The sequence below is a fragment of the Trifolium pratense genome, linkage group LG2 (assembly GCF_020283565.1).
Source record: "Trifolium pratense cultivar HEN17-A07 linkage group LG2, ARS_RC_1.1, whole genome shotgun sequence".
NCBI lineage: Eukaryota > Viridiplantae > Streptophyta > Magnoliopsida > Fabales > Fabaceae > Trifolium > Trifolium pratense.
Window position 1 is genome coordinate 16,643,837 of NC_060060.1, and position 26,319 is coordinate 16,670,155.

General features: G+C 33.3%; 5 protein-coding genes across 8 annotated transcripts in view; 2 read left to right on the forward strand and 3 right to left on the reverse strand.

The window, feature by feature from the left end:
- Nucleotides 1-26,319, reverse strand: part of LOC123907640 (protein AE7-like) — a 40,474-nt gene that overhangs the window by 2,744 nt on the left and 11,411 nt on the right. Inside the window, exons 1-4 of one of the 2 annotated variants that reach the window (XM_045957985.1) lie at nt 5,381-5,530; nt 3,702-3,838; nt 3,250-3,355; nt 3,021-3,120 (exon numbers count right to left, since the gene is read on the reverse strand). In XM_045957985.1, the coding sequence (XP_045813941.1) occupies nt 3,021-3,120; nt 3,250-3,355; nt 3,702-3,828 (333 nt within the window). In that variant the 5' untranslated portion in view covers nt 3,829-3,838; nt 5,381-5,530. Of the gene's footprint in view, nt 1-3,020; nt 3,121-3,249; nt 3,356-3,701; nt 3,839-5,380; nt 5,531-26,319 lie in introns of those variants that run through there. The other variant, XM_045957984.1, reaches the window with a different exon arrangement.
- The window catches only part of LOC123907641 (protein AE7-like), a 40,640-nt gene continuing 22,376 nt past the window's right edge, over nt 8,056-26,319 (reverse strand). Inside the window, exon 7 of the transcript XR_006809292.1 lies at nt 8,056-8,197. The gene's annotated coding sequence lies outside the window, so the exon portion shown is untranslated. The remainder of the gene's footprint in view (nt 8,198-26,319) is intronic.
- LOC123907642 (protein AE7-like) lies at nt 8,192-18,635 on the reverse strand. 2 transcript variants are annotated; one of them, XM_045957988.1, is made up of 6 exons: nt 18,522-18,635; nt 14,262-14,412; nt 13,815-13,920; nt 13,588-13,687; nt 8,943-8,988; nt 8,192-8,416 (listed from the first exon to the last, which is right to left on the reverse strand). In XM_045957988.1, the coding sequence occupies exons 2-6, from the start codon at nt 14,386-14,388 to the stop codon at nt 8,316-8,318; spliced, it is 480 nt and encodes a 159-aa protein (XP_045813944.1). In that variant the 5' UTR covers nt 14,389-14,412; nt 18,522-18,635; the 3' UTR covers nt 8,192-8,315. The 2 variants fall into 2 exon arrangements, with proteins under 2 accessions (XP_045813944.1, XP_045813945.1); XM_045957989.1 differs by having other exon boundaries at nt 14,262-14,406; nt 18,524-18,634.
- Nucleotides 9,355-12,393, forward strand: LOC123907637. The gene is made up of 2 exons (XM_045957979.1): nt 9,355-11,700; nt 11,811-12,393. Exons 1-2 carry the CDS (start codon nt 9,636-9,638, stop codon nt 11,822-11,824), a joined length of 2,079 nt encoding a protein of 692 aa, XP_045813935.1. The 5' UTR covers nt 9,355-9,635; the 3' UTR covers nt 11,825-12,393.
- Nucleotides 20,257-26,319, forward strand: part of LOC123907638 (UV-B-induced protein At3g17800, chloroplastic) — a 34,600-nt gene continuing 28,537 nt past the window's right edge. Inside the window, exons 1-2 of one of the 2 annotated variants that reach the window (XM_045957980.1) lie at nt 20,257-20,414; nt 20,508-20,652. In XM_045957980.1, the coding sequence (XP_045813936.1) occupies nt 20,518-20,652 (135 nt within the window). In that variant the 5' untranslated portion in view covers nt 20,257-20,414; nt 20,508-20,517. The remainder of the gene's footprint in view (nt 20,415-20,507; nt 20,653-26,319) is intronic. The other variant, XM_045957982.1, reaches the window with a different exon arrangement.

Below are 26,319 nucleotides of genomic sequence, written 5' to 3' on the forward strand. Positions count from 1 at the left end.
CAGAGGCCTAATCTTTGAGCTCTTATTGTTGGAAGTGAGTTGTCTAGTACATATGTCAAGGATAAAAATCTTATCATTATATTGGAACTAAAACATTTCTTGATTTGCAACCATTGGAAGATGGGCTGATTATCTTTGAAGATATCACTTTGTCATACCTTTTTACGATGAATAGTCACTGTCAGTTATACAATTCGAAAGGTAATGCTCATGGAAATATGTTGAAAGGATATTGGTTAAAGGTACTTGGTCTATATAGGCAAACTTTTGTTGAAAGGAGCAAATTGGTTTTGCAACGTGCTGTTACTATCATAGAAATGGCATTTTTTTTGTTGGGATTAAATTGATTAACAAGTGCTTTACTCAAGTATACCAACAAGGAGCTCTGTTGTGCTTAGCTAAGTTCAAAAAAGATTTGGAGGCTGCTACTTGCAATTTTCACAGGGCAGTTGAGCTTCAACATGTCCACATTTGGAGCTACTTGAGTGATCTTTTTAATGATGGTTGTAGATATGTTTTGGCAAATATTCACTACTATACAAATGACAGTATTAGAAGATTTGATTTTGTATCTAAAGCTAGTGGAATTAAACATACCATAGGAGAGTTATTGTATGAGCACTTAATTATTCAAAGGTTTGAAGAAAAAGAAGTCAGGTTTTATGCTCCAGATTTTTATTATTCCTTCTTGCTATCTTTGGCTCTAAAATTGGGATCATGAATCTTGTTTATGAGGAGTCTCAATCTCTATTTAGTGGCCCTTGGTTAAAGTATTGGGACACATACGCTAGTAAAGATTAATGATGGAAAGGATATGAAAGTACCAAATATTTATAGACAAATGGATAGTTATTATAGAGTTTTGACAACAAGCTTTTTCCAAGTTTAGACAAAGAAAAGGGTGAAATAGAGCTAAATGTAAAGATAAATTAAGAGTTTTTGAGAGAAGAAGATATTTGTTGAAAGGTTTGATGGATTAAGTTTCAAATGAGGCACAATGCCTTTAAATACAAGCACAAAGGCTACAAAGGTAAATTGACATAATATAAAACTAATATTTAAAATACTAATAACCTAATACTTATATTTCCTGTTACAATCATACAATTAGTAAATAATAGAAAATGTAATAGACCAGATAAAAACAAAGTGTGGAATTGTTGATTATGGTTGAGATGCCCGATAGATGGTAGCAAATGTAGGATATCACACAAGTAACAAATATACCAGTGATAGAATATGTTCCTATCAAAGTAAATCTCACAAAGTAACATCATTTCAAATTAATAGAGCATTGGTGCTAAGAGGGGATTGGCTTAGAGGCACACTAACCGAAGCTTAAACTCTAGATATTATATATATGACTTCATAGTTCCAGCCTGGATTCTAAATTTTAGCTAGAGGTCTTCCTTCTTAAATATTTTGGGATAGGCTTTTTTCTCAAATGCTTTGAGGGTTTGAGTTTCAGGCTTTCAGCTCATTGGTTACTTGAAGATCTATCTGGCTTTATCTGATAATCAAAGACTGATATTCTGGTGAATGGAGGAAGGATACAAAGCCAAAGATTGGATTATTAAAAGTGGTCTGTTTTGCAGGTGTTTGGGCAATTTGGAAACTAAGGAATATGATAATATTTCGTAAAAAATAATGCAATATACATCAAATTATCGAGTATGATTCAATTATGCAATCAAACAGTGGTGCTCTAACCCTTTGGTCTGTTATGGAGTTGGTACAGCAGTGAATTAATGCATCATCTGCTCACGGATGGGAGTAATCAGGCACATGGGTCCATATATTATTCTGTGTAATGTTTCATGATAGGGAGGAATGGGCATGTGACGCTAACCCATTCGGCCAGGTCTGGAGTTTAGAGGCGATGGGCGTAAGCGTAAATGCACCATGACTGTCAGGCTGGTGGCATGAGCAAGCAGCTCCACGAACTGTTGGGGAAGGCTTGGTAAAGATTGGTGGAAGTGGATGGGGGCTGGTTGCTGATGGCATAATGCATGTATTATGTCTCGAGCATCTTGTTTGGTTTTTAGCTGAAGGTTTTCTTTCATGATTTGGGATCAAGGGGATTCGATTTTGTCATTTTATCGTAATCAAACCTGTTTGTATTGGAGAATATAAAATCACTGCAATATACACTTAGTGCAACCGATGTGACCATGCTTCGTGGGGTAAGAATTTGAAATTGAATGGTGCAGGCAAGATATGAGCAGCAGAGGGCAGTCATGGTGTTCATACTTTTAGTGACTAAAATATGAAATTTGGGTGTCATGACAACATGTAGGAATTGGGCTGCAACAAAAGAGGATCTCATGACAGCATGAAATTTAAAGAGCTATAAGTGAGTTATGATGTCATAGGCTGTTTAGTTGTTGGGTGTCTATATTGGTTGCTTACTGATGTCATAGTTTTGGTGTTTTCTGTGCATTAGCAGCCAGTGTAACATTCTAATCTTTGCACGTCTTGTGCATGGATTTGTGTCCATAAATATTATTTGTCTTTAAGAAAAACAAAGACTGATATTCTTTTTTAAGGGGATATTTTGTTATTGTTTCTGTTCTAGGAGGAATTCTGATCCTCCTGCACCATTTGTTTCCCTCTCTCAGTGAATTGTAAAGATAAAAAACAACAAACTCACATCAATAAGAAAAAAACTGCGCTGCCCCTCCCACATAATATGTAAGGACCCAAAAAAATATTCGAGCAAGAACAAGATATACAGAGCAGTCAAGCACCATGCAATATTAAAGTTACAATTCATACTCTCTTCCCTACCACATTGTGTTATGTCATAAATGACCATTGCAAATGGGCAGTTCATCACATTCGTATCTATAAATATATCTGCCTTTCTCTAACTACTCTAAACAATTCACAGGTGAAACAAATGTCATTACTATATTCGAACATATCTTATCACGTAACAAAACAATCTATCTATTAGTAAACTAAGTTACATCATTGAACAAAACTCGGGAAAAAGAATTTAAAAAAAAAATATATATTACCTTGTACCGCGAAGGCAAGCTTCTCAAGAGCTTGACCCTTAAGCAAAGACCTATAATCGTTGCCATACTACAATGTTCCACTGTTGGAGTAAATGTTACCCTAAATCAAAATCACCATCAGATAAAACAAGCACATTAGACATTCCATAATTCACACCAAGTATGAACCAAAATTCAATAAACCAAATACTAGAATAAAAAAAGAAAAACAAAAAAAAAAACCTAGTACCTGACATAACTATTCTGATCATTGACTTCAACAGCTTCCTCCGTTATCACCTTGAGTTCTTCCAAAGAGTATGGATGCTCAGGATCCTTGATATCTCTTATATGATTTGAGAATTATTAAGGATATATTAACATTAAATCAAGATTTGTTTAGTTTTTGGGCAGTTAAGGGCCTATTTATCTACTGACATAAGTACTTGTGTCCTTGTTTGGGAGAACTTATGAAACAGCTTATGACATGTTCATAAGCTGTTTTCAGCATATTTTCATAATTTCTCCAGGATGGCTTATGAAAACAACTTATACATTATACAAAAATAGTTTGAATTTATTTTATCTTGTCGTATACAAATAGCTTATTCATAAGCATTCAAAATAAGTTGTTTATCCAAAGAGACCTATATCCAATGAAAGTGAAAGCGAAACAGAAATGGAAATTAGCAAAAAGGATATCAAAAACCTCTAGGTGATCAATTGGTTCAACAGTGTATTCATCACCTTGAAGGGATTGAGTAGAACGTTGTTGACGCTGCTTCTTTTCGTATATGATAGGGTTTGCGTTGATTAATCCCGTCACCATTTTTGAAATGCTGAAATTAGGTCAAAAGAAATTAAAATCAGGGATTGAGTATAACAAGTTTTCATTTTGTACGATCCTGCATTATTGCTAACATTTGGAGACTACATATCAACCCCAATTCCTTGCTTGTTAAAATTAATAAGCAAAATACTATCTACAAGAAGACATTGAAAGCTAGAATTGGTTCTAACCCAAGCTATGCTTGGCATAGCATATGGCATTCCAAGGACATCATTAATAAAGGCAGATAAAGGTGAGGAAAGATCAATGGTTGCCTAATCTCAATGGCCATAAAATCCTCTCTCCTGATACAGGGATTAACAATGTTGTTTGTGTCAAAGATCTGATGCAAGGCCAGCCTCTTAATTGGGAATCAGAGGATTATAGATCCAGAATTCCTAGAGTTTGAACGGGACATGATCAAGCAATTACCTATTATTCCTGAGAATGTTCAGGATAAGTTGATATGGATATATATACTAAAGATACCAAGTGTAATCAGGATGGGCTTTCTTAAGCTCACTCTAAATAAGTTAATTTGGATGTGATTAAAAGGGTAATCAGGATCAACAGGGTAAAGTGTGGAACAGAATTTGGAAGTTGAATACTATTCCTAGATACCAAGTGATGTTTTGGCCCATTTATCAACAGAGCTTTAACGGTCAGGAGCGAGCTTGCAAAGAGAGGCATCATGTGCAACACGATTTGCTCAAGATGCCACCAGAAAGAAGAAACAATATATCATATTTTTCTAATCTTGCCCTAGAGCCATTAAAAGTTGGTTTTGGTTCTGCCCTTACCTTAGTATCAATTTTTCTAACATTACACATATTCAATTCAGAGCGTGGCTATTCCAAATCATTCCTAGTATAGATGATATCACACTATCCCAAATCACAGCTTATGGAAAAATTGACAATAAATAACAACAACAATAAATTAATAAATTTGAACTTTTGAGCAACTTATGGAAAACCATTCCCCACCTCATCAAATCAATAAAGCAAAAATAACAATAAATCAACTCAATTTCATACATGTTCGTTCCCAACCTCACTTATGCACGGTTACAGAAGAATTAACTTCATCAACATTTCTTTTCAATAACAACATAGCTTATGCACAAATCAGCAACTCAACAATAAAAATAGTAGAATCAGCTTCATCAATACAGCTTTTCAATCTTAAAATTGAGTTGGGCTTAACTCATCCTTATAAAACCGGCTTGTAAAGTGAGGATTGTCTCTAATTTATAAACACTTAATCAAGCCATATCGCAACCGATGTGAAACTTCTTAACATTCAATAATAACACCAACACTAACAATAACAGAATCAACTTCATCAACATAGCTTTTGGATAACTTAATGACAATAACAACAACTTACAGCAATAAATCAACATTCAATAACAAATCAGCAACTCAACACATTCAATACCAACAACAGTCAACAATAGAGTTATAGAGCTAACCATAAATCAATAAAAGGTTAACAAAAAAAAAAATCAGAAATTGAGGAAAAAAAAGGGGGTTTTGCGGAAGAGAGAGACCTAAGAGAGGGAGCAGAAATCAGAGAGTTGAGATAACGACGGTGGTCGACGGTGGAAGGGTGGTGCGGTGGGTTGCGCAGGCTGGCAGGCTGGCAGACGATGGCGTGGATATGTGTTGCTACGCGGTTCGTGTGTGACCGTGTGAAGAGAAGGATTGAAGAGGAGTTGAATGGTTTTGCTGTAATTTTCATTATTCACCAAGGGCACAATAGTAACTTTCACCATAAAACATTTTAAATAATTTATATAAAAAATATTATTAAAATATTCACATCGGCAAACGAAGTCTACTTAACATCTCCCAAATTATCTGAAATTAGAGAAGACACATTCTCATAAAAGATTAGAGAGAACCATCAACTTCAAAGAGGGTTTACAATAAAATTTTCAGTATAACCTATCAATTACAAAATTTTGAACTTAATTATAATTCAATATTTGCGTATATAAAATTTTCAGTATAACCTATCAATTACAAAATTTTGAACTTAATTATAATTCAATATTTGCGTATTAAAAAAAAAAAAATTTAAAAAAAGCAAAATTTTGAACATGAACACAAGTCACAATAGATATAAGCACAAGATTCAACAAATTGTGCCAAAAGATGGTGTAGTATTTGTACATTATATTTTTTTATAGGCAAATCACCATTTGATCCTTGAAATTATACTGTGTTATCATACTAGTCTTTGACTTATACAAAATACAAATTAATTTCCAACTCTGCACTTCATTATCATTTTGGTATTTGACGTTAATGTGCTCTTTAAAAATTGTTTACGTGACCATTTTGAAGGGCAACTACCTTGCAAAAATATACTCGTGAGAGGGAAAAATAGGCCTTTGCCTAGACTTGGTACTGAGTATACTGTAGTTTTATATTTCCTATAAAATAACATTGGTTAAGCTAAAATGTGAGTCTATTTTATGATTATACATACTAAGTATATGTTTCTATGGCTCGGTTATACTTTTCTTTCTCATTTTATACTCAAAAGTTGTCAAATAGAGAAAAACATCAAAGATGATTAATATATTCGCAAGATCAACAATGTCTCTCAACAAATATTAAATGGATAAACTTTGTTATTGATTGAAAAATAAATATTCAACAATATTATTACAATTTAATAGATGATTTTGCATCCCAAAAAACTTGACAAATAAAATTTTATAATAGAATTAAAAAGCCTCATTTTATAATTTGTCTCGGATCTCAATATGTGTTGGGTCGGCCACGGAGACCAAACGGAAAGAAAGGCATAATGTGTATTAGAGAAGTTTCGTGGACGCATCACTCCATGATTTTCAATTATTAGAAACAATTTCTGTTTCCAGATATTCAGTTTCTGCATCCGTACTATGATAGTGTCCATATTTAATACATAAAGGAGCTATTTGTTAAACTTGGAAGTTCATCACCTGGAATTCGACCAAGAAGCAGATTTGAATCACATTGAGAGATTGAATCATTGCTAATAGAAATTGCACTTTTTGCATGCACATCTACTACTATTTGCTGCAGATTTAGAATTAAACACATTTTAGACCTTTTACATGGTTGTACCACCCTTTTGCATTTGAGAAGTCATGTTTTCAACATTAGGCATCGGAGAAAAGGTTTCATCCGGTGAATTTGAGAAGGCATGTTTTCAACATTAGGCATTGGAATAAAGCATTGGCACTCAGTATCATTCGTTGCAACCAAAGTAAGAGGTATGACAGTAGCTTTATTTTGTGCTACTTAGATAATTGAACCAGAATTTCGTAAGTGTAAATGTACTACTAGGTCTGTAGGTCAGTCCTCATGGTCTCTTGTTCCTTTTGAGCATTGGAAATAACATCAAGCTTTATACCACTAGTATTACCAATTTCCATATTATAAAAAAGTCTGTTGCATTTAATTCACACTACTTGAACTGAGTAGTGAGTATCAATTGAGCAATCAATACCCCTACTCCTTATTCTGCTTCTTGTTTATATTATGACATTAACAGTTAAGCCAATCTAGAGGCTCTATACAATGCCCCAAGGAGGACAGTCAATCAAATATAATGTTGCTGATTTTACTTCTTATACTTTAGTCAAGATTCTTCTTTCAATGCAAGTGTACATTAATGTTTTTGGGCTATAAAGCAAGGAACATGAAGAAAATAGGGTTTCTGTTATTCAGATTTTGGGTTTTTAAGGAGGAAAATAATTGTGTCTTTCTTTCATTTTGGTCCCTAATGACACATCAAAATGGTCATGTCAGCAATTTTCAAAGAGTTAATATCCCTACTTATCATCCGGGACAAAAATGACTAACAAAGTCCTGCATGGAGGATTGATTTATGTTTTCATGAAAGTCAGGGACTGTTATGACAATGTGTTACACTTTTAGGAACTAAATGATGGTTTGTCCTATTTCTATTGAAGAACATCATCTACGGACTACAGCACTTACTGTAATATTGTGCATACATTTTTACATTTCTTATATTTCCTTTCATGGAGACATAAAATAGTGGGTTAAGTATTCAACCATGGCCAGTTGTACCAGTAATCGCCATAATAGTTCAAGATATATCATTCTAAACATGGTGAGTGAAAAAAAAAGGTACTATAGAAAAATTATATTCTGCAAAATGATATATTTTAATTTTAAATAAACTTCAATCTATTATAAGAATGTAGACAGAAATTGAGTATAAACTCAACAGCTCTATAATCTATGACCATGAAACATAAGCTGACAACTTTTAAAAAGAATTTTCCTTTTCTTCACTAGAGCTAATAATCAAAGACCATGATCCCTCACACAACTATCAAAACCTTCAACTGTGTACTCAGCAATCTAAACAAAAATATCATACAAATAAAATTGAGCAACTACTAGCACAGGTTCAAAAGCATCTACATACTCGTAGAATTGGGAATAAAGAAAGCTCCTTCAATCATAAGATGGCGCAAGGCATTCATCAACCATAACCACAAGGTTTGGGTTTTCAAGTGCAGCTGCTACACGCTCTTTATCATTCAGTTGTTTGTTAACTGCAAACATATTTTTGACCAAGATTAATGAATATAATAAGTGTGAATGTCCAATTTATGATCTATGATTCATAATTGAGAATTCAAAATCATTAGCCAAATTTAAAGAAATGTGTGGCAATTCATTGATTTGCTCCTTCAGATTTATCCAATAAAATGAAGCAGCAAATATAAATCATATTTTCCACCCCAAATAAATCTAAATATTTATAAGGCAATTTTTCTGTAAAAGGTACATCAGCAGCGTGATAGGTGTATTGCTTCAAGAAAGAAGTTGTGCACATTTTACCCGTGTCGTGCCCTTGGTACTTCTTCATAGAATCCCATAATCACAAAAACGTAAAGTACTAAAGAAGTTGTGCACATTTTACCCGTGCCGTGCCCTTGGCACATTTGTACAACTTTTCTAGACCAAACATGTAAAGTACTAGAGAAGGCTTCGGTACACAAATAAAAGCCTCACTGAAAACATGGGTTATACATAACCACGGAGGGAGAAAAAAAAGAAAGAAAGATGAAGAAAAACCTGTAGCTTCAGTTGCGTGAGATCCAGGTGCTACTCTGATGTCCACCTAACAAAATTAAAATATCATCAAGACAAACATAAGGGGTTTCAAAGATCAGTTGAATCTTTCATGCAATCGGTAATTACATGGAATGTATTCTCTGTATAAAAAATATGGAGGCAATAATAGATTGACAGTATATATTATCATTGTAACAGGAAATATTAGGTTATTAGTATTTTAAATATTAGTTTTTTATTATGTCAATTTACCTTTGTAGCCTTTGTGGCTATATTTAAAGGCATTGTACCTCATTTGAAACTTAATCGATCAAACAATTCAACAAATATCTTCTCTCAAAAACTCTCAAATTATCTTTACATTTAGCTCTATTTCACCAAATTCCATTGGAGTTCCAGAGTAGAATGTAATGAACCCACCATATTGGGTAGGCCCAAATAGGAGTTAGTCAACTTCAGCCCAAATAATGGGACTATGTGGAGAAATGAGTTACTATTAATAGTGTAATAGGAGTATTTTGTGAGTTATGTGATTGGTGAAGTTGTTATTCTTCTCTCCCAAACTCTCTTTTCACATCTCAAATTCCTTTTGTATTGCAACTATTTGATCTAAGTTCAATAAGAATGATTCCTATCTTAGCTTTATTTCCTATTCAATTTTAGTATCATTTCATTGGTGCTTTCATTCTCACCATGGCAGAGTATACATGGGCGAATGCCGTAGGAGCTCATTGGAAAGACATCGAAGCAGAGTATAATGCTGAATGGGCGAAAATAGCGTATTTGGACGGACCCGGTTACACTGTCTGGGACCGTATTGAAGCTAAGGCCGATCTACGACGAAAATATTTTTCACGGAGCTCTTCCCATGGTGTTACGAACTCATCCAATTCAACGCTGATACAACCGATTCACTCTCACCTCAATTCACCCAAGGCGGCATCATTTCATGAAATTGATAAGCGTTTAGCTAAATCTCATCATGAAATTAAACTATTGTTGTGTACAAGAACCATGGACCTGTCGCACAAAGAAATTGTTTCTTCCAAATCGGTGAACGGAGAAAATCCAATTGCAAAACCGTCGACGCTGTATTTGGACAGTTTGGTTGCAAATTTGCCTGTCATTGTTGCTGACGATATCGACAAATCAACTGCTGATAATGTGCAGAGGAAAGAAGAAATCCCACGAGCAGATGAGTTTATGGTTCAAAGTGAACTGAAATCCATGGTGAATACAATCGGTGATTGCATCGGGAAAATCGTAGAATCGTCGTTGATCAAAGCTCTTCCAGTTACGACAATATTTTCCTCTTCCCAGGACTTGATTGCCATGCATTTCTTCCCTAATGAAGACTCTACAATATCTGACTCAGAGCATGTCGATGCCAGCAACAAGGATGTTGTGAGAAATCAAGGTTTGTCTTTGCACTGTGAAATTCCTCCTGTGTTGCATTTTATGAGTATAGGGAATAAACAAGCTAGTTGTCTGGAACCTAAGTTTCAATTGCACTGTGATAAAATTTTGGAGGAGAACACAATGGTGTCATTGACTGCCTCAATTCAAACATGCCTATCTTATGTTCGACAAAATGTCCCAACACATTCACCACCACCAAAACCACCAGATTGTGCATTATGGAACCCTCAACTATCACTTGAACCACCTAATGGTGTAGCCATTGAGAACCACTTAATGTTTCCACCGTCGCCAAAACCTGGTGGTCACAAATTTCAATCGACCCAAGGGGAATTGCAAGTGACGCGAGCAACCGCTGTTCTTCCACCACCTCCTGAGCCTCCCGACATAGAACACATAGTGGTGGTTTTGCAGGAATTTGTTACACTTACGTTTCCCAAATTGATTGGCTTTAGGAGCTTTTATCGAAATAGATATAGTGTGACTGGTTTGATATCTGTGAGCTTGAGCATCTTGTCTCAACTTGTGGTTATTAATATTTTTGACAACAATCTTTATACCATGGTTTCCGTCTTATCAACAATGAAGTTACTGTCAGATGCTAGTTATGCTCTTACTTGCTCTGTTGGTCTGAAGATCACAACACAAACGATGCTCTCAATTTCTCGCAATGTCACAATGAGTCTACTGCTGAAACCACACGAGGATGTGTTTGCTGCTCGGGTTGCTTTGGAAACCAATATGCCATCACCAGACTATGTTATTAGTCTGCTACCTCTGCTTGGGCCTCCTCTCATAGATGAGGGCAAGGATTATGACATGAAACAGTCGAATCCTGGTAATTTGTTTTGTACTTCACCACATTGTAGAAGCCATGTGTTTATGCATAATAAGAGAGTGCCGCCAAAATCACACTGTGGAATTTTTCAAATATATCAGTGTGTTGTTGCTGATAAATATCTTGAATTTTCTCACATTTGTGGAGTGAAGTTTCCCTTTAAACTCCGGAATGGAAATTGGGTTTATGGCTTTCTTGCGTGGTTTACATATACCCATAACAACTTGTTGTCTCTTGCTAGTGGTACAGAGAAAGGGACATGTCATATTTGTTATTGTCTGCAACTTCTACCTTGTCATAAGAATGTTAATATTGGGTTCTATTTATTCCCAAAATGCACAAAGTGTCACAGTTGTGGATCTAACATTTCTCGAAGTGGTGTGAAATGGTTTTTGGGATACACTTATCAATATGCATGTGGTGAATGGTTTATAAGAGGAAACTATTGTATTGTTGTTGAAAAGGCTTGCAGGGACTTAGAACAAAAGCAAATTTGCCAAGGTGGTTATGTTACTACTCACAACATTCTTACTTTCACAACATGGATAAGTCCACTCATATCTTTAGGCAGTGAATATGCTTCAGACTATGAGAGTTTGCTACTTGTGCAGGAGTGGATTCTTGAGACGTTTGCAAATACTTGGTTTTGTTTTAATCATAAATGCACCGCACTTTGGAATGGTCATGAACAAGGTATTAGTGAGGCATATCTTCCAGCAATATATTACACTCCTAAGGATCAGCTAGTTATTCACAAAAATCATTTTACTGATTTGTTTCCTGGCAATCTTGCCATTGTTTTTTCCATCATGTTGATGAGGATAGATGGTGGACATTTGAGAAACTATACGGCAGTTATGTGGTCACCATTCAAACAATGGGATCCGGGTAAAATTTGTGTTATGAGCAATTTTTACAACCTTGAGGACAAGGTTGGTTTTAAAGGGGAAGGTATTGTAATGAACCCACCATATTGGGTAGGCCCAAATAGGAGTTAGTCAACTTCAGCCCAAATAATGGGACTATGTGGAGAAATGAGTTACTATTAATAGTGTAATAGGAGTATTTTGTGAGTTATGTGATTGGTGAAGTTGTTATTCTTCTCTCCCAAACTCTCTTTTCACATCTCAAATTCCTTTTGTATTGCAACTATTTGATCTAAGTTCAATAAGAATGATTCCTATCTTAGCTTTATTTCCTATTCAATTTTAGTATCATTTCATAGAACTAGGATTATTTCGGTTTCCCAAATAATCCAAAGTAACAAATCCGTTACAATTGGTATCACGAGCCTTCGACCCTTCAGAGTAGAACTAGGATTTTGGTTGCTGATGGCATAATGCATGTATTATGTCTCGAGCATCTTGTTTGGTTTTTAGCTGAAGGTTTTCTTTCAGGATTTGGGATCAAGGGGATTCGATTTTGTCATTTTATCGTAATCAAACCTGTTTGTATTGGAGAATATAAAAGCACTGCAATATACACTTAGTGCAACCGATGTGACCATGCTTTGTGGGGTAAGAATTTGAAATTGAATGGTGCAGGCAAGATAAGAGCAGCAGAGGGCAGTCACGGTGTTCATACTTTTAGTGACTAAAATATGAAATTTGGGTGTCATGACAACATGTAGAAATTGGGCTGCAACAAAAGTGGATCTCATGACAGCATGAAATTTAAAGAGCTATAAGTGAGTTATGATGCCACAGGCTATTTAGTTGTTGGGTGTCTATATTGGTTGCTTACTGATATCATAGTTTTGGTGTTTTCTGTGCATTAGCAGCGACTGTGTAACATTCTAATCTTTGCACGTCTTGTGCATGGATTTGCGTCCATAAATATTATTTGTCTTTAAGAAAAACAAAGACTGATATTCTTTTTTAAGGGGATATTTTGTTATTGTTTCTGTTCTAGGAGGAATTCTGACCCTCCTGCACCATTTGTTTCCCTCTCTCAGTGAATTGTAAAGATAAAAAACAACAAACTCACATCAATAAGAAAAAAACTGTGCTGCCTCTCCCACATAATATGTAAGGACCCAAAAAATTATTCGAGCAAGAACAAGATATACAGAGCAGTCAAGCACCATGCAATATTAAAGTTACAATTCATACTCTCTTCCCTACCAAACAATTCACAAGATATATCTGCCTCTCTCTAACTACTCTAAATACCACCCGTGAACAACCAATCTGCCTCTCTCTAACTACTCTAAACAATAAATATATCTGCCTCTCTCTAACTACTCTAAACAATTCACAAGTGAAACAAATGTCATTACTATATTCGAACATATCTTATCACGTAACAAAACAATCTATCTATTAGTAAACTAAGTTACATCATTGAACAAAACTCAGGAAAAGGAATTTTAAAAAAAAATAATATTACCTTGTACCGCGAAGGCAAACTTCTCAAGAGCTTGACCCTTAAGCAAAGACCTATAATCGGTGCCATACTACAATGTTTCACTGTTGGAGTAAATGTTACCCTAAATCAAAATCACCGTCCAATAAAACAAGCACATTAGACATTCCATAATTCACACCAAGTATGAACCGAAATTCAATAAACCAAATACTAGAATAAAAAAAGAAAAACCAAAAAAAACCTAGTACCTGACATAACTATTCTGATCATTGACTTCGACAGCTTCTTCCGTTATCACCTTGAGTTCTTCCAAAGAGTATGGATGCTCAGGATCCTTGATATCTCTTATATGATTTGAGAATTATTAAGGAAATATTAACATTAAATCAAGATTTGTTTATTTTTTGGGCAGTTAAGGGCCTATTTATCTACTGACACAAGTACTTGCAACCCTGTTTGGGAGAACTTATGAAACAGCTTATTACATGTTCATAAGCTGTTTTCAGCTTATTTTCATAAGTTCTCCAGGATGGCTTATGAAAACAACTTATACATTATACAAAAATAGTTTGAATTTATTTTATCTTGTCGTATACAAATAGCTTATTAATAAGCACTTCAAAATAAGTTGTCTATCCAAAGAGACCTAAATCCAATGAAAGTGAAAGGGAAACAGAAATTAGAAAAAAGGATATCAAAAACCTCTAGTTGATCAATTGGTTCGACAGTGTATTCATCACCTTGAAGGGATTGAGTAGAACGTTGTTGACGCTGCTTCTTTTCGTATATGATAGGGTTTGCATTTATTAATCCCGACACCATTTTTTAAATGCTGAAAGCCTGAAATTAGGTCAAAAGAAATTGAAATTACGGATTGAGTAAAACAAGTTTTCATTTTGTACGATCCTGCATTATTGCTAACATTTGGAGACTATATATCGACCCCAATTCCTTGCTTGCTAAAATTACTAAGCAAAATACTATCTACAAGAAGACATTGAAAGCTAAAATTGGTTTTAACCCAAGCTATGCTTGGCGTAGCATATGGCATTCCAAGGACATCTTTAATAAAGGCAGATAAAGGTGTCAAACGTTGCCTAATCTCAATGGCCATAAAATCCTCTTTCCTGATACAGGGATTAACAACGTTGTTTGTGTAAGAGATCTGATGCAAGGCCAGCCTCTTCATTGGGAATCAGAGGATTATAGATCAAGAATTCCTAGAGTTTGAAAGGGACATTGTAACACCCTTAATTTTTACCCTTTAATTTCATTTGTAAAATGTCTCTTTAATAAAAATGCAGCGGAAACAAACTCATAAACAAAACTAATTTGTCCGAAAGATTCAAATTACTAAGGTAAACACCACGGTTCAATTTAAAAATTCGTAAAGCAATAAAACAACTAAAATAAAATTTAGAGTTTCCCCATAGGACTTCCTAGCAGAGCGACTCAATTATTGAAAACGCAAAGGAAGACAGCTCCTAATGCCATCTCCGGACTCTCAGCTAAGCATCATTGTTTACCTGAAAACCTACGATTGCACATCATAGGGGCGAACCAGAAAAGGGGTGAGTAACAACGTCACACAATTAACTGAATTCTATAATAATATAAGACGTAGCCAAACACATAGTAACAACAAGCAACATATTATCCTTTTGGACGACTGAATACTCACACAACACAACTCTTAGATACCACAACTCAACAAGCTAATACACACACGCTACCAACGATTCATCAACTTCATTGCTACATCATTACTACATCATTATAAATATATAATTCGATATCATTATGACATCTTTGCTACCTCATAGCTACCTCATAATAATAATAATATATACGACATCATTTTGATATCTTTACTACCTCATGGCTACCTCATAATAATAATAATATATATACGACATCATTACGACATCATTACGACATCTTTACTACCTCATGACTACCTCATAATAATAATAATAGTAATAATAATAATAATGATACTTCAACAACATTATAATCATTATAATATTATAATTCAACATCGTTATTAATAATATAGCTCAACACTTATTAATAACCAACTACAACAACATGACTAAAACGACACTGCTACTAAAAATGAACAACGATTTAAGACAACACCAACGATAGTCCAATCTTAGTCAAACTAATTAGTTTACTCTTCTTAACAGATACCGACTAATACCCGAAACAGCCCCGACTAAAGTAATTTAATTAAAAACTGATTTGCAATTTTAATTAGAAAATTAACTCAATTTAATAGACAACAATTATAAAATAATTTCAAATCTAGGAACCAGAGAGAGTGAATCACACCAAAGGGTTCTAAATATTCAAAATACTGTACATAATTTTTTTGGGAAATTTTCACGAAATTATAATATTTTTAATCACATTTTTACTACAAATAATTAATTAAAAATAGCTACGAGTGTCCAAAAATTATCAAAGTGGTACCAAAATTCTCGTAAAATTATTTACTATTTTACTGTAAAAAGAAATAAAACAATTGGAGTCCTCTAAAGGTCTCACGCGCCACCACTCTCCGGGGCTGCGACTGGGCGAAGGGAAGTGACACTGTTCACCTCCTTCTTCACCCGGTTTGCTGTAAAACGGGTCGTGCGACCCGGACTCCGACCCGGTTATTTCTCTCTCGTTTCTCAACGATATTCAACGTTCTATATATCGTTTTGATCGTCGTTCGATTTTAAAGAGATACCCGTAATTATTTTTAATATTCGGCAATCGAATCGCATGTTAAAAGAGGTTAGAGTATCTCCTTAAAATTGAACAATAACAACGTTAAAAACTCCCAAAAGTTCCCTGTGATGATGTTTTCTCGACTCAGAAAACTCAGGATTGTTTTACGGCCAATCATGACTCTCAAAACCCATAAAAAACTCGACCCCTCGAATTAATAAACTCAAACCCGGATTTGTGACTTCTTGAGTTTTTATATTTTTTTTTTCTTTTCTTTTAGAATAACTCGACTATTAACTCGGCAACACACTCAACCTTATCAGTACATAAGATACAAATTTTCAAACATCAAGACAACACACCGGGATAGCAACATCATATGGCACACAACATGATTAGAAAACAACACACATATGGTAGTAAAAACAACACAACACCCATAACACAAGCAATTGATAACCCGAGAAAGAAAGTACGGCTGCATTCATACAACTATAAACTCAGAATTCCCTAAGTGAGTTGAACATACCTGTCGTCTAGTAGTGATCTCCGTGGTTTTTCTCCTCTTTCTTTCTCTCGTGAATCCTCTCTTTTCTTCTCTATTTTATTTTTCTGTTTCGGTAAAATAGTGGGCAATCCTAATTTGTCACTACTTTAGCCTATTTATAGAAAAAAACCTAGGTTATTTTATCTCTCCAAGTTATGAGGATTTTGTTTTATTATTTAATATTTATTATTATTTTATCACCTCCCAATTCATGCTACAAGGCCCAATTTCTCTAACTACTTCTAAATCATTTATTTTCCTACTTCATCTTGTGTACTTCAAATTTCCGTCAACTAATTATTTAACATACTAAAATAATTAGATAATCACGCAAACACATCTAAACCATTAATTCCTAACAAAATAGACAAGGATTAACTAAATTCTAAATAAACGAATAATTCTAAAAGTCGGGGCGTTACAGACATGATCAAGCAATTACCTATTATTCATGAGAATGTTCAGGATAAGTTGATGTGGATATATATACTAAAGATGGTCACTACACTATCAAATCAGGCTATCAGATCATCAAGCACTGGAAGGACAGGGAGAGAGGGAGGGTGTGGCAAATCAGGATCAACAGGGGAAAGTGTGGAACAGAATTTGGAAGTTGAATACTATTCCTAGACACCAAATAATGTTTTGGCGCATTATCAACGGAGCTTTGCCAGGGAGGCATCATGTGCAAACACGGTTTTCTCAAGATGCCACCAGAAAGAAGAAACAATATATCATTTTTTCTAATCTTGCCCTAGAGCCATTAAAAGTTGGTTTTGGTTCTGCCCTTAGTATCGAGTTTTCTAACATTCCACATATTCAATTCAGAGCTTGGCTATTCCAAATCATTCCTAGTATAGATGATATCACACTATCCCAAATCACAGCTTATGGAAAAATTGACAATAAATAACAACAACAATAAATCAATAAATATGAACTTTTGAGCAACTTATGGAAAACCATTCCCCAACTTATGCACGGTTACAGAAGAATTAACTTCATCAACATTTCTTTTGAATAACAACATAGCTTATGCACAAATCAGCAACTCAACAATAAAAGCAGTAGAATCAGCTTCATCAATAGAGATTTTCAATAACACCAACAATAACAATAGATGAATAGATCAATCAACTTCATCAACGTAGCAGTTTCGATAACTTAATAACAATAACAACACCTTACAGCAATAAATCTGTCATAGAATAATTAGTTATTTTACAATTTTAGTTATTTTACAATTTGAAGCAAATAATACATTACTGTTTTGCCCTTTATGTATTTTGTCGTATTATTATTTCCTCTGCAATGATTGGTTGATGTTGTAACCAGCTTGCTATTTATAAGCCGTTGTGGCCAAGAGAATAAGGAATCCAATATTTCAACAAATTCTTCTTAACCCTAAAATCTCTATTTGTGTTCATCGTTTCTACATCAACGAGTGGTATTCTGAAATATTGCTACTCCTGGTATAGTTACAGGGTATTACCGGATCTAATCCCTAATATCCAAACACCTGTATCAAAATCAACATTCAATAACAAATCAGCAACTCAACAAATTCAATACCAACAACAGTCAACAATAGAGTTATAGAGATAACCATAAATCAATAAAAAGTTAACAAAAAAAAAATCAGATATCAGAAATTGAGGGAAAAAAAGGGGGGGTTTTGCGGTAGAAAGAGACCTGCTAGAGGGAGCAGAAATCAGAGAGATGAGACAACGACGGCGGACGACGGTGGAACGGTGGTGCGGTGAGTTGAGAATAATGCCCTCAATATTTTTTTTTTGGAGATTTTATATTTAAATATAGTTAAGCATTTTATTTGAAATAAAATAATAGTAGAGTTTATAATTTATATTTGTGTTTAGAATATTTAAGATTTGCTTAGAATTTATTATCGGATTAATTTTTTTTTTAACCAAACAAACTTAATTTATATTATTAAGTATTAATTATTAAATGTTCAATACATATAATCTAAAATCTATCAAAACTAGCTCAAACATTGGCCGCCCTAACAAGAGTATAAGTAATCAAATTCGTTTGTCTCCTGACAAATTTAACCTCAAAGTATACATAAGACAATGACATAAGAAGAATAATGTCGTTAACAATTAAACTAAATTCCGAATTGCCTCATCTTCTCGAATGGATAGCGTCAACCAACAATTTTGAGTCACTTTCAAAATGAACTCGCTCAAATCCACGATGGATAGCCTCTTTCATAACATGTAATAGTGTCCATGTTTCTCCTTTCACTATGGAATAAAACGGCTGCTGTCATTGAGTCAAATCAGCCACAAAATATCCATTGGTATCACGAAAGCAAAGACTCATAAAAGTAATACCGGACTCAACTACAAACGCAACATCAACGTTACATTTTATCCATCTCACTCCTTGTTTCTCCCACCGAATTAGTTTTTTTTAAAAAAATATATGATTTGTTTTTATGTAGCTCTATATATAGAGTCATAAACATGATGAATAAAACAAGAACTTTAGTTGTTAAAAAAAAAAACAAGAACTTTAGTATTCTTCATATAACCATATATTTGATGAAAATTTTCTCCCTAAAATTATATTCCACCAAATTTTGCAATACCAAAAACAAAAAAATCATATCACGATGGGTTGCGCAGGCTGGCAAGCGATGGCGTACGTGGATATGTGTTGTAATTTTTATTATTCACCAAGGGCATAATAGTAATTTTCACCATGAAACATTTTTGAAAATTTATATGAAAATGTTATTAAAATTTTCACGTTGGCAAGAAATTTAAATCTATGAAAATTTAAATTTAACATGTAAGCAAAAAATCTTGTACAAGGATCATTTTTAAAAAAATGGGGGGAATCATCAAACTCCGTCTCCAGTGATAGTGATATTGTTCAATCCGCTATGAAAATTTTTCAAGAATACAAGAGAACTTAAAATTAGAGATACACTTATGTGGTCATGTGAGCAAATAATTTGGATTTGGTCACACTCACAAAAGTGAAATAAATATTTTTTAAAAATATAATTAAATAATATCTTCTTAAATTATTAAATAATTTGATATTGTTTTGTGAGTGTTCCAAATTACTTGGTCACGTGACCGCATAAGAGTTTCTTCTTAAAATCAAACCACCAATTCTAATACCTTGAATAAGCATATGCATGAATTAGTTAATGAATCGATATAAAACCAAATAAATTAGTTAAAGACCAATTATTCAATTTTAACAAAAGAAAATAAAAATTCGTAAAAAAAAATAAAACAAAAATATCAATTTTAAAATTTTGATAATGGAAGAAATTAAAATAATTAAAAATAGAGATAATCCAACTCAACTATGAATGAGTTGGATTTCCAGCTCATCTAAAAAAAACGTTTTTATTAATTGTGCCCAACAATGAGGAGTTGGATTTCTGTCTAATATTCTTTCTCTCTTGAATTAAAACGAAATAAAAATATCAATTTTCACACTCACAGTCACACACACATTTTCGTTCATTGCGTTATCCGTGTTCTTCTCGTCTTCCTCACCAATTTCTCACTCACAAGTCTCAGAGTTCAAAGACAAAACGGTAACTACTTTCTCAACTCTTATTTTTCTTTTCTCTTTCATTATTATTATTATATTATTTAATTAATTTTATTTACTTTAATTCTAAAAAAAGTTGCAAGAAAATGCAATTTTCTGGTGTAATCAGCGACGTTATGGTGGTGGTGCTTCCATCTTCCTCATCGCTCCGGTTACCGGAATTCCGCCATTTGCATGCTTCTGACGCCAAGACTTTTCTTTCCGGTGGTGGATTTCTTAAGGTAAGCTTAATTACTTCATTTAATCTTTACTTTCTTGTAATCTACATGATGAATTGGAAAATATGATGAATTTATACGCATAATCAAAGATTAAACATTATTATGATCAAACATGTCTGAAGTTTGAAGATAGAATTTCATTGCTGTATCAGTTAAGTTAGTTGCAAGTTCGGTAAAGAAAACAGTTAAAAGTGCTGAATTAATATTTTCCCTTAGAAGCTAACTAACATGCTGAATTCTTGTAATCTACATGCTGAATTGGAAAATATTATGAGTTTTTTTCTGCATAATCGGCGATTTGTGATGTCTCAAAATTTAGGTGTTAATTAAAATGAATTCTTGGTATATGACTGTTCTGATGATTGTGAGTTGAATATCTTGTAGTGGTGTAATTTTGATGATTTAGTTCATGTATTTAAGCTTCTTTCAAAAAATGTTATAATATTGATTTCATCCATCTATAACTTATAACTAGGTAGGCTATATTGATTTCTGCCTATGTCGATGTTTTAGTCTAGACTGTTTTATTCTTGAACCCTTTTCTCCATTAAAATTGAGTACCTACACTACACAAAATAACTTAATCACTATGAAGCGCGGACACTCCTCGGATTAGGCGTGTCCGGTGTCGGACACGTGTCAACACGACATCGACACTTATGATTACACTGAATTATGTCATTTTCTCAAATTATTATCCGTGTCGATGTGTCAGTGTTTGTGTCGTGTCAGGTGTTCGTGCTTCATAGCTTAATCATCAATGTTTATATCATGGTTAAACTTACTTCTTTATAATTGCCTTACAACTTGCACAATGAAGTTTGTTAAAGTTAAACTAGATGCCGGTTTGACTCATATAGGAGCTTCTTTTATAGACTAGTATGGCTTATTGTCTTTTCAAACTGGTCACATATTACTAAACTTATGTCATTTTATGATCCGGAAATAAAGAATGATATAAGCATTTTTGAGTGAAATTATCATTTTATAGTGAAAATGTAACTTGGTGTCGTCCCACTTAAAGTTGAAGGCTGATTTAGCAACAGGTAACCACAAAATTGCATATGCATTCTGTACCATTATTAAAGAATTGAGGTCAAAATTTCCTATGTACATACCATGGCAGCATTTAAATGCAATACATTTCCATCTAGTTTAACACCTGCTTGTTGCATGACGGTTTTCAGTATCTCATGTTACATGCTAGTCGTATCTCGATTTAAAACAAGCTTGAACCTAACTGATACAGACCATTGTGTATATATATCTTGGACATGAATGTCAGCAGGAGTCTTAATTAATTTAGATGAGAACGATAATCTATTTTCGTTTCTCTTTGGTCCCTTTGTCGTTGGTCCTCATTTGCTCTATTTTCATTTGCCACATTGTTGTTTTTTTTTTCCGCGTATGTCACTCGTTTTACCTAAAAATGTCATATTTTTATTGATTATGTATCTTACAATTCATAATTAGATTTGATTAACGATTTGGAAAAATAGTATACAATTAAATGTCATAATAAATGTATGGCGAGTTCTTTTAAATACAATAAAATGTAATATTGTTATGAATCTTAGGAAGATATCACTAAGTTCTGAATGCTTGTCCCAAGTGATTATATCCAATTCGGTCCAACTGAAAAATAATTACCCTTCCCGTCGATTAGCTCTTGAAACTATTCATGTTTTTTAACGCGTTTTTTAACAATGTGGTGAAAAATAAATTGTTGAAGAGAAGCTAAGTCTGGGAAAGTCAAAACCTAAAGACAATTTTCAGCTTATTTACATTTTATAAGCACTTATCTTTTTTTTTTTTAGTCGAGTAGTCAAATGACTAGAAATTCCACCCATAAGGTGGATAAGTGGGATGATCGGGATTCGAAACCTACGATGTTCAACCAATTGAGCTATGTTCACGGGACTTATAAGCACTTATCTATTGCCTATAAAATAAAATGCAAATAAGTTGTTTATCGAAACAGAGCACTAGGAGTATGCATTGTAAAGGATTATTCTTCCATAAAATCACCTTAGCTACCTATCGAGGGCACATAAATCAAAAGATCTGATACATAACCAGTGCGGATACGGCATATCATAAAAACAAAAACAAAAAATTATTGAAATTTCTAGATAGAAGATTAACTATCAATAATTCCACTTATTAATACTAATATAATGTCAAGTACCAATATTAAACTAATAGAATGTGAAGCTACTGCACAACAAAAACAATGAATTGTTGTTGATAACAAATACTAAATTAAAATAAAAAATTGAAAATCACTTTTGGTTAGACTCATAAGGGGAGGCATTAGCAGATGAATCTTGCTTTTCTTTCTCCAATTCAATAACAGCTTGTTCTTCGGCGTGCTTTTCAGACATAAGAATTGGGTAGTAGTAATTGGAATGAGCATTCATACACTGCATCAACCTTGCGGTAACCTGAGAGCACTTTTCAACAAAGTCTTCGTTTTTGTCTTCTGCTTCTTTGACACAATTATCCCAATCAATAAAGGCGTCTTTGCAACCGCCTGCTTTCATGTATAGGCAAAGTCCGCACTCTCCTTCTTCCTCCTCTTCTTTATTCGGTTGATCGGGAGATGGATATGCTGGTTTGGCATCAGATTGGACCTTTTCCGGTTGATTCGGCGTCGTCGACATTGTCTTTTCTTTTCTGCTTAGTTAAAACCCCCTTTTGCTGTTCCTTACTTCTTTTCTTTATTAAATAAACAACTCTTATATAAGATAAAAAAAATAGATTAATGTATGAGGTCAATTGTTTAACATGCACAATAATATTAAATAATAAAATTATTCCGTCAACAATTATCTATTAAAAAATAGTACTCATGTTTCTTCAGTTGTAAAGAGTGTCTCGTACTATGTTGTTAAAGTTGCTAAAAGCATCCACTTTTAGGTGATGTCATACACGTGTTCTGTCTTTTTGACTTGTGAAATACAATGAAACTAACTTGTACTTATTAATGGTTCTCTCAAGTGTAATTTACACTTGAGAGAATAAATTGTGGTTTGCCACCATTGATCAAGAGAGAGAAACATAGATAAAATTTAAATAAAGTGAATTGGATGGTGATAGATGACACTTTATTCTCTCAAGTGTGATTTACACTTGAGAGAATCCATTCCCCTTATAATAGTCTATGTGATCTTATATCAAATAAAAGATATTGACCTTTTAAAATCATCGTACAATTGATATATCTTAACACATAGTGGAAAGTTATAACGACGTTTTATCATTATACTTTTGCCACAATAAGAAGATGGAAGTTAGGGTTTCTTACTTAGGCACATGATCATGATCATGTGAACAAATTAACCATAAATTCGATAGGCATGAATGATCAGGATCTATGATATGCTAAAGTAATTAATAATATTAAGAATACAATGTGTAAGTATGTATGCATACCTTGTGGAAGTGAAAGAGAATACTCTCCGAATAACAAAGCAAAGGGATCTCCTTTGATTCTTTTTTTTTTTTTGATAGAGAAACTCCTTTGATTCTAATTCTACGCTTCTTATATATATAATTGTTTTTTTTTTATTTGTTAGTATGATTTGTTTTTTTATTAAATAAATCAAATCTTTTATTCTAACAGTAAATAAATAAAATGTTGATACTATATTTTTTTGAAGATTTTATATTTAAATATATTTTAGATTTATAGTTAAAAAAAGATGATATTAAAATTTATATTTCAGTTTAAAATATTTAAGATTTGTTTAAAATTTATATGATTAATTTTTTTTTGTAGATAATATGATTTAGAAATTTATTTTATTTATAGCTTTATATATAAAGCCGTATATGGATGATTTATAAGAAGAATGAGACAAACAAGAATATGAGAGTTAGAGTTTTGATTTTGAACACCTAATAATAAATATGAAACACTTCCTCAACTAAAAGCCACCTTTGGAATGATGTGAGAAAATGCATTGGTCACAACAGCAAAACATATTATGTGCATACCTTTGTATAAATTTGAAAATAAAATAAAAACTTTATAGTATAACTCTGATACTCCGTGATGCCAATATTAATTTGGGTTAAATTGGATGGGTTTGATCGGATTGACCGATTTTGCCGAATTCATCTACTCCCTGGAAGCAGGCACACATTTAATATAAAATAAATAAATTCTAATACAAATTTACTATTTCTAAATTTTTAACATGTGCAAATTTGCAATGATAGAAAAACCTTTTGAAAAATTAAATTATAGAAAAATATTGGTCAACGTTCATCTTGTAGTCCAAGCGAAGTGTTCATAATTTTTTTTTGGAAAATGCTAACAAGTGTCTCTGGGACACTCTTTAAGCACTTGAAATAGTAATTTTTTATGAAATTTTTATTGAAATGCGTGAAGTCAACGCATTGAAAATTGTAATGTTCTACTTTTTGAATGAATAATTTCCATAAATATTATGCTTAAAGAGTGCCCAGGGGGCACTCGTTAGCAAAACCTTTTTTTTTTTTTTGTTAAGTAGCTTAGTGGCTAGAAAATCCACCTTAAAGGTGAATAAGTGGAGTGTCCCGGGTTCGAACCCGGGCTGCACATATAGTGCGATATCCCTACCAACTGAGTCAAACTCACAGGGACTCGATTTTTTTTCTATCCCAACAATTATACCTCTACCCCTAAAAAATAATTTTATTTCCATTTTTACTCGGATATCAGTAATCTATTAGTCATAATGGTCCTTTCCGTTAATTTTTTCAAAAACTGTTAGTTTTGCACAAGTCCACCATTACTAATGGTGTACCACCAACATACAATTTGGTTTTCTTCATTCATCTTCTCCCTTCATTTGTTTTTCATCTACATTCACATTTTCATAAACAAAATTCCAAATCTTCGAACAAACTTATTGTATTGTAATTTTGCCAATGAATCTAATGTTAAATTTTGCGATGATAGAAAATTAACATGAGGTTTCTTTAATACAGAATCAAAAGATGTTTATACTAATGGTTCACCATAAACATTAATTTTGTTTCTATTCTAATTTTGTTAATTTTACTCAGAAATCAGACAAAGGAGGGGTTTCCATAGACTAAATTTAACGCTTAATTTAGTCAAAGGAGGGGTTTCGTTAAACTGTTGCATCGATACATCTTTTGATGTATGTTTGTGAACCATTTATCTTGTAGTTGCTTTTATCATTAATGCAATTTACTTTTCAGTCAAGTTTTATTTATTGTATCCTGAAAATTGCTAAGTTCCCTTTGTTTTGAGGCGATTCGAATCAAAGACTTAGTGTTTGTTTTCTGGTAAAACTTGTTTTAAACTTTGTGGAAAACCAAATCTTTATAAAAAACAAGTACAAAATTGTCCTGAGATTTACTAGTTGATCTCTCAAGCTTTTAATCGAAACTAGCGGTTGTTTACCATTTTCCACAGTAAACAGTTTGTTAATTAAGGGGTTCAAATTTCTGATAATTCAAAAATTTGCCAATTATCCGATTGCGTATTTTGCTACTTGTATCATCGAGGGATTTTTCCATAGCTTACTGATTTTTTGCGATGACCACGACCACGTTGAAGAAGATGACCCTTAATTAAGCGAATCAAACCTCCACGTTGAAGAATTGGTAATTTTGCCACTTGAACCCCTCCACGTTGAAGAATTGGTAACA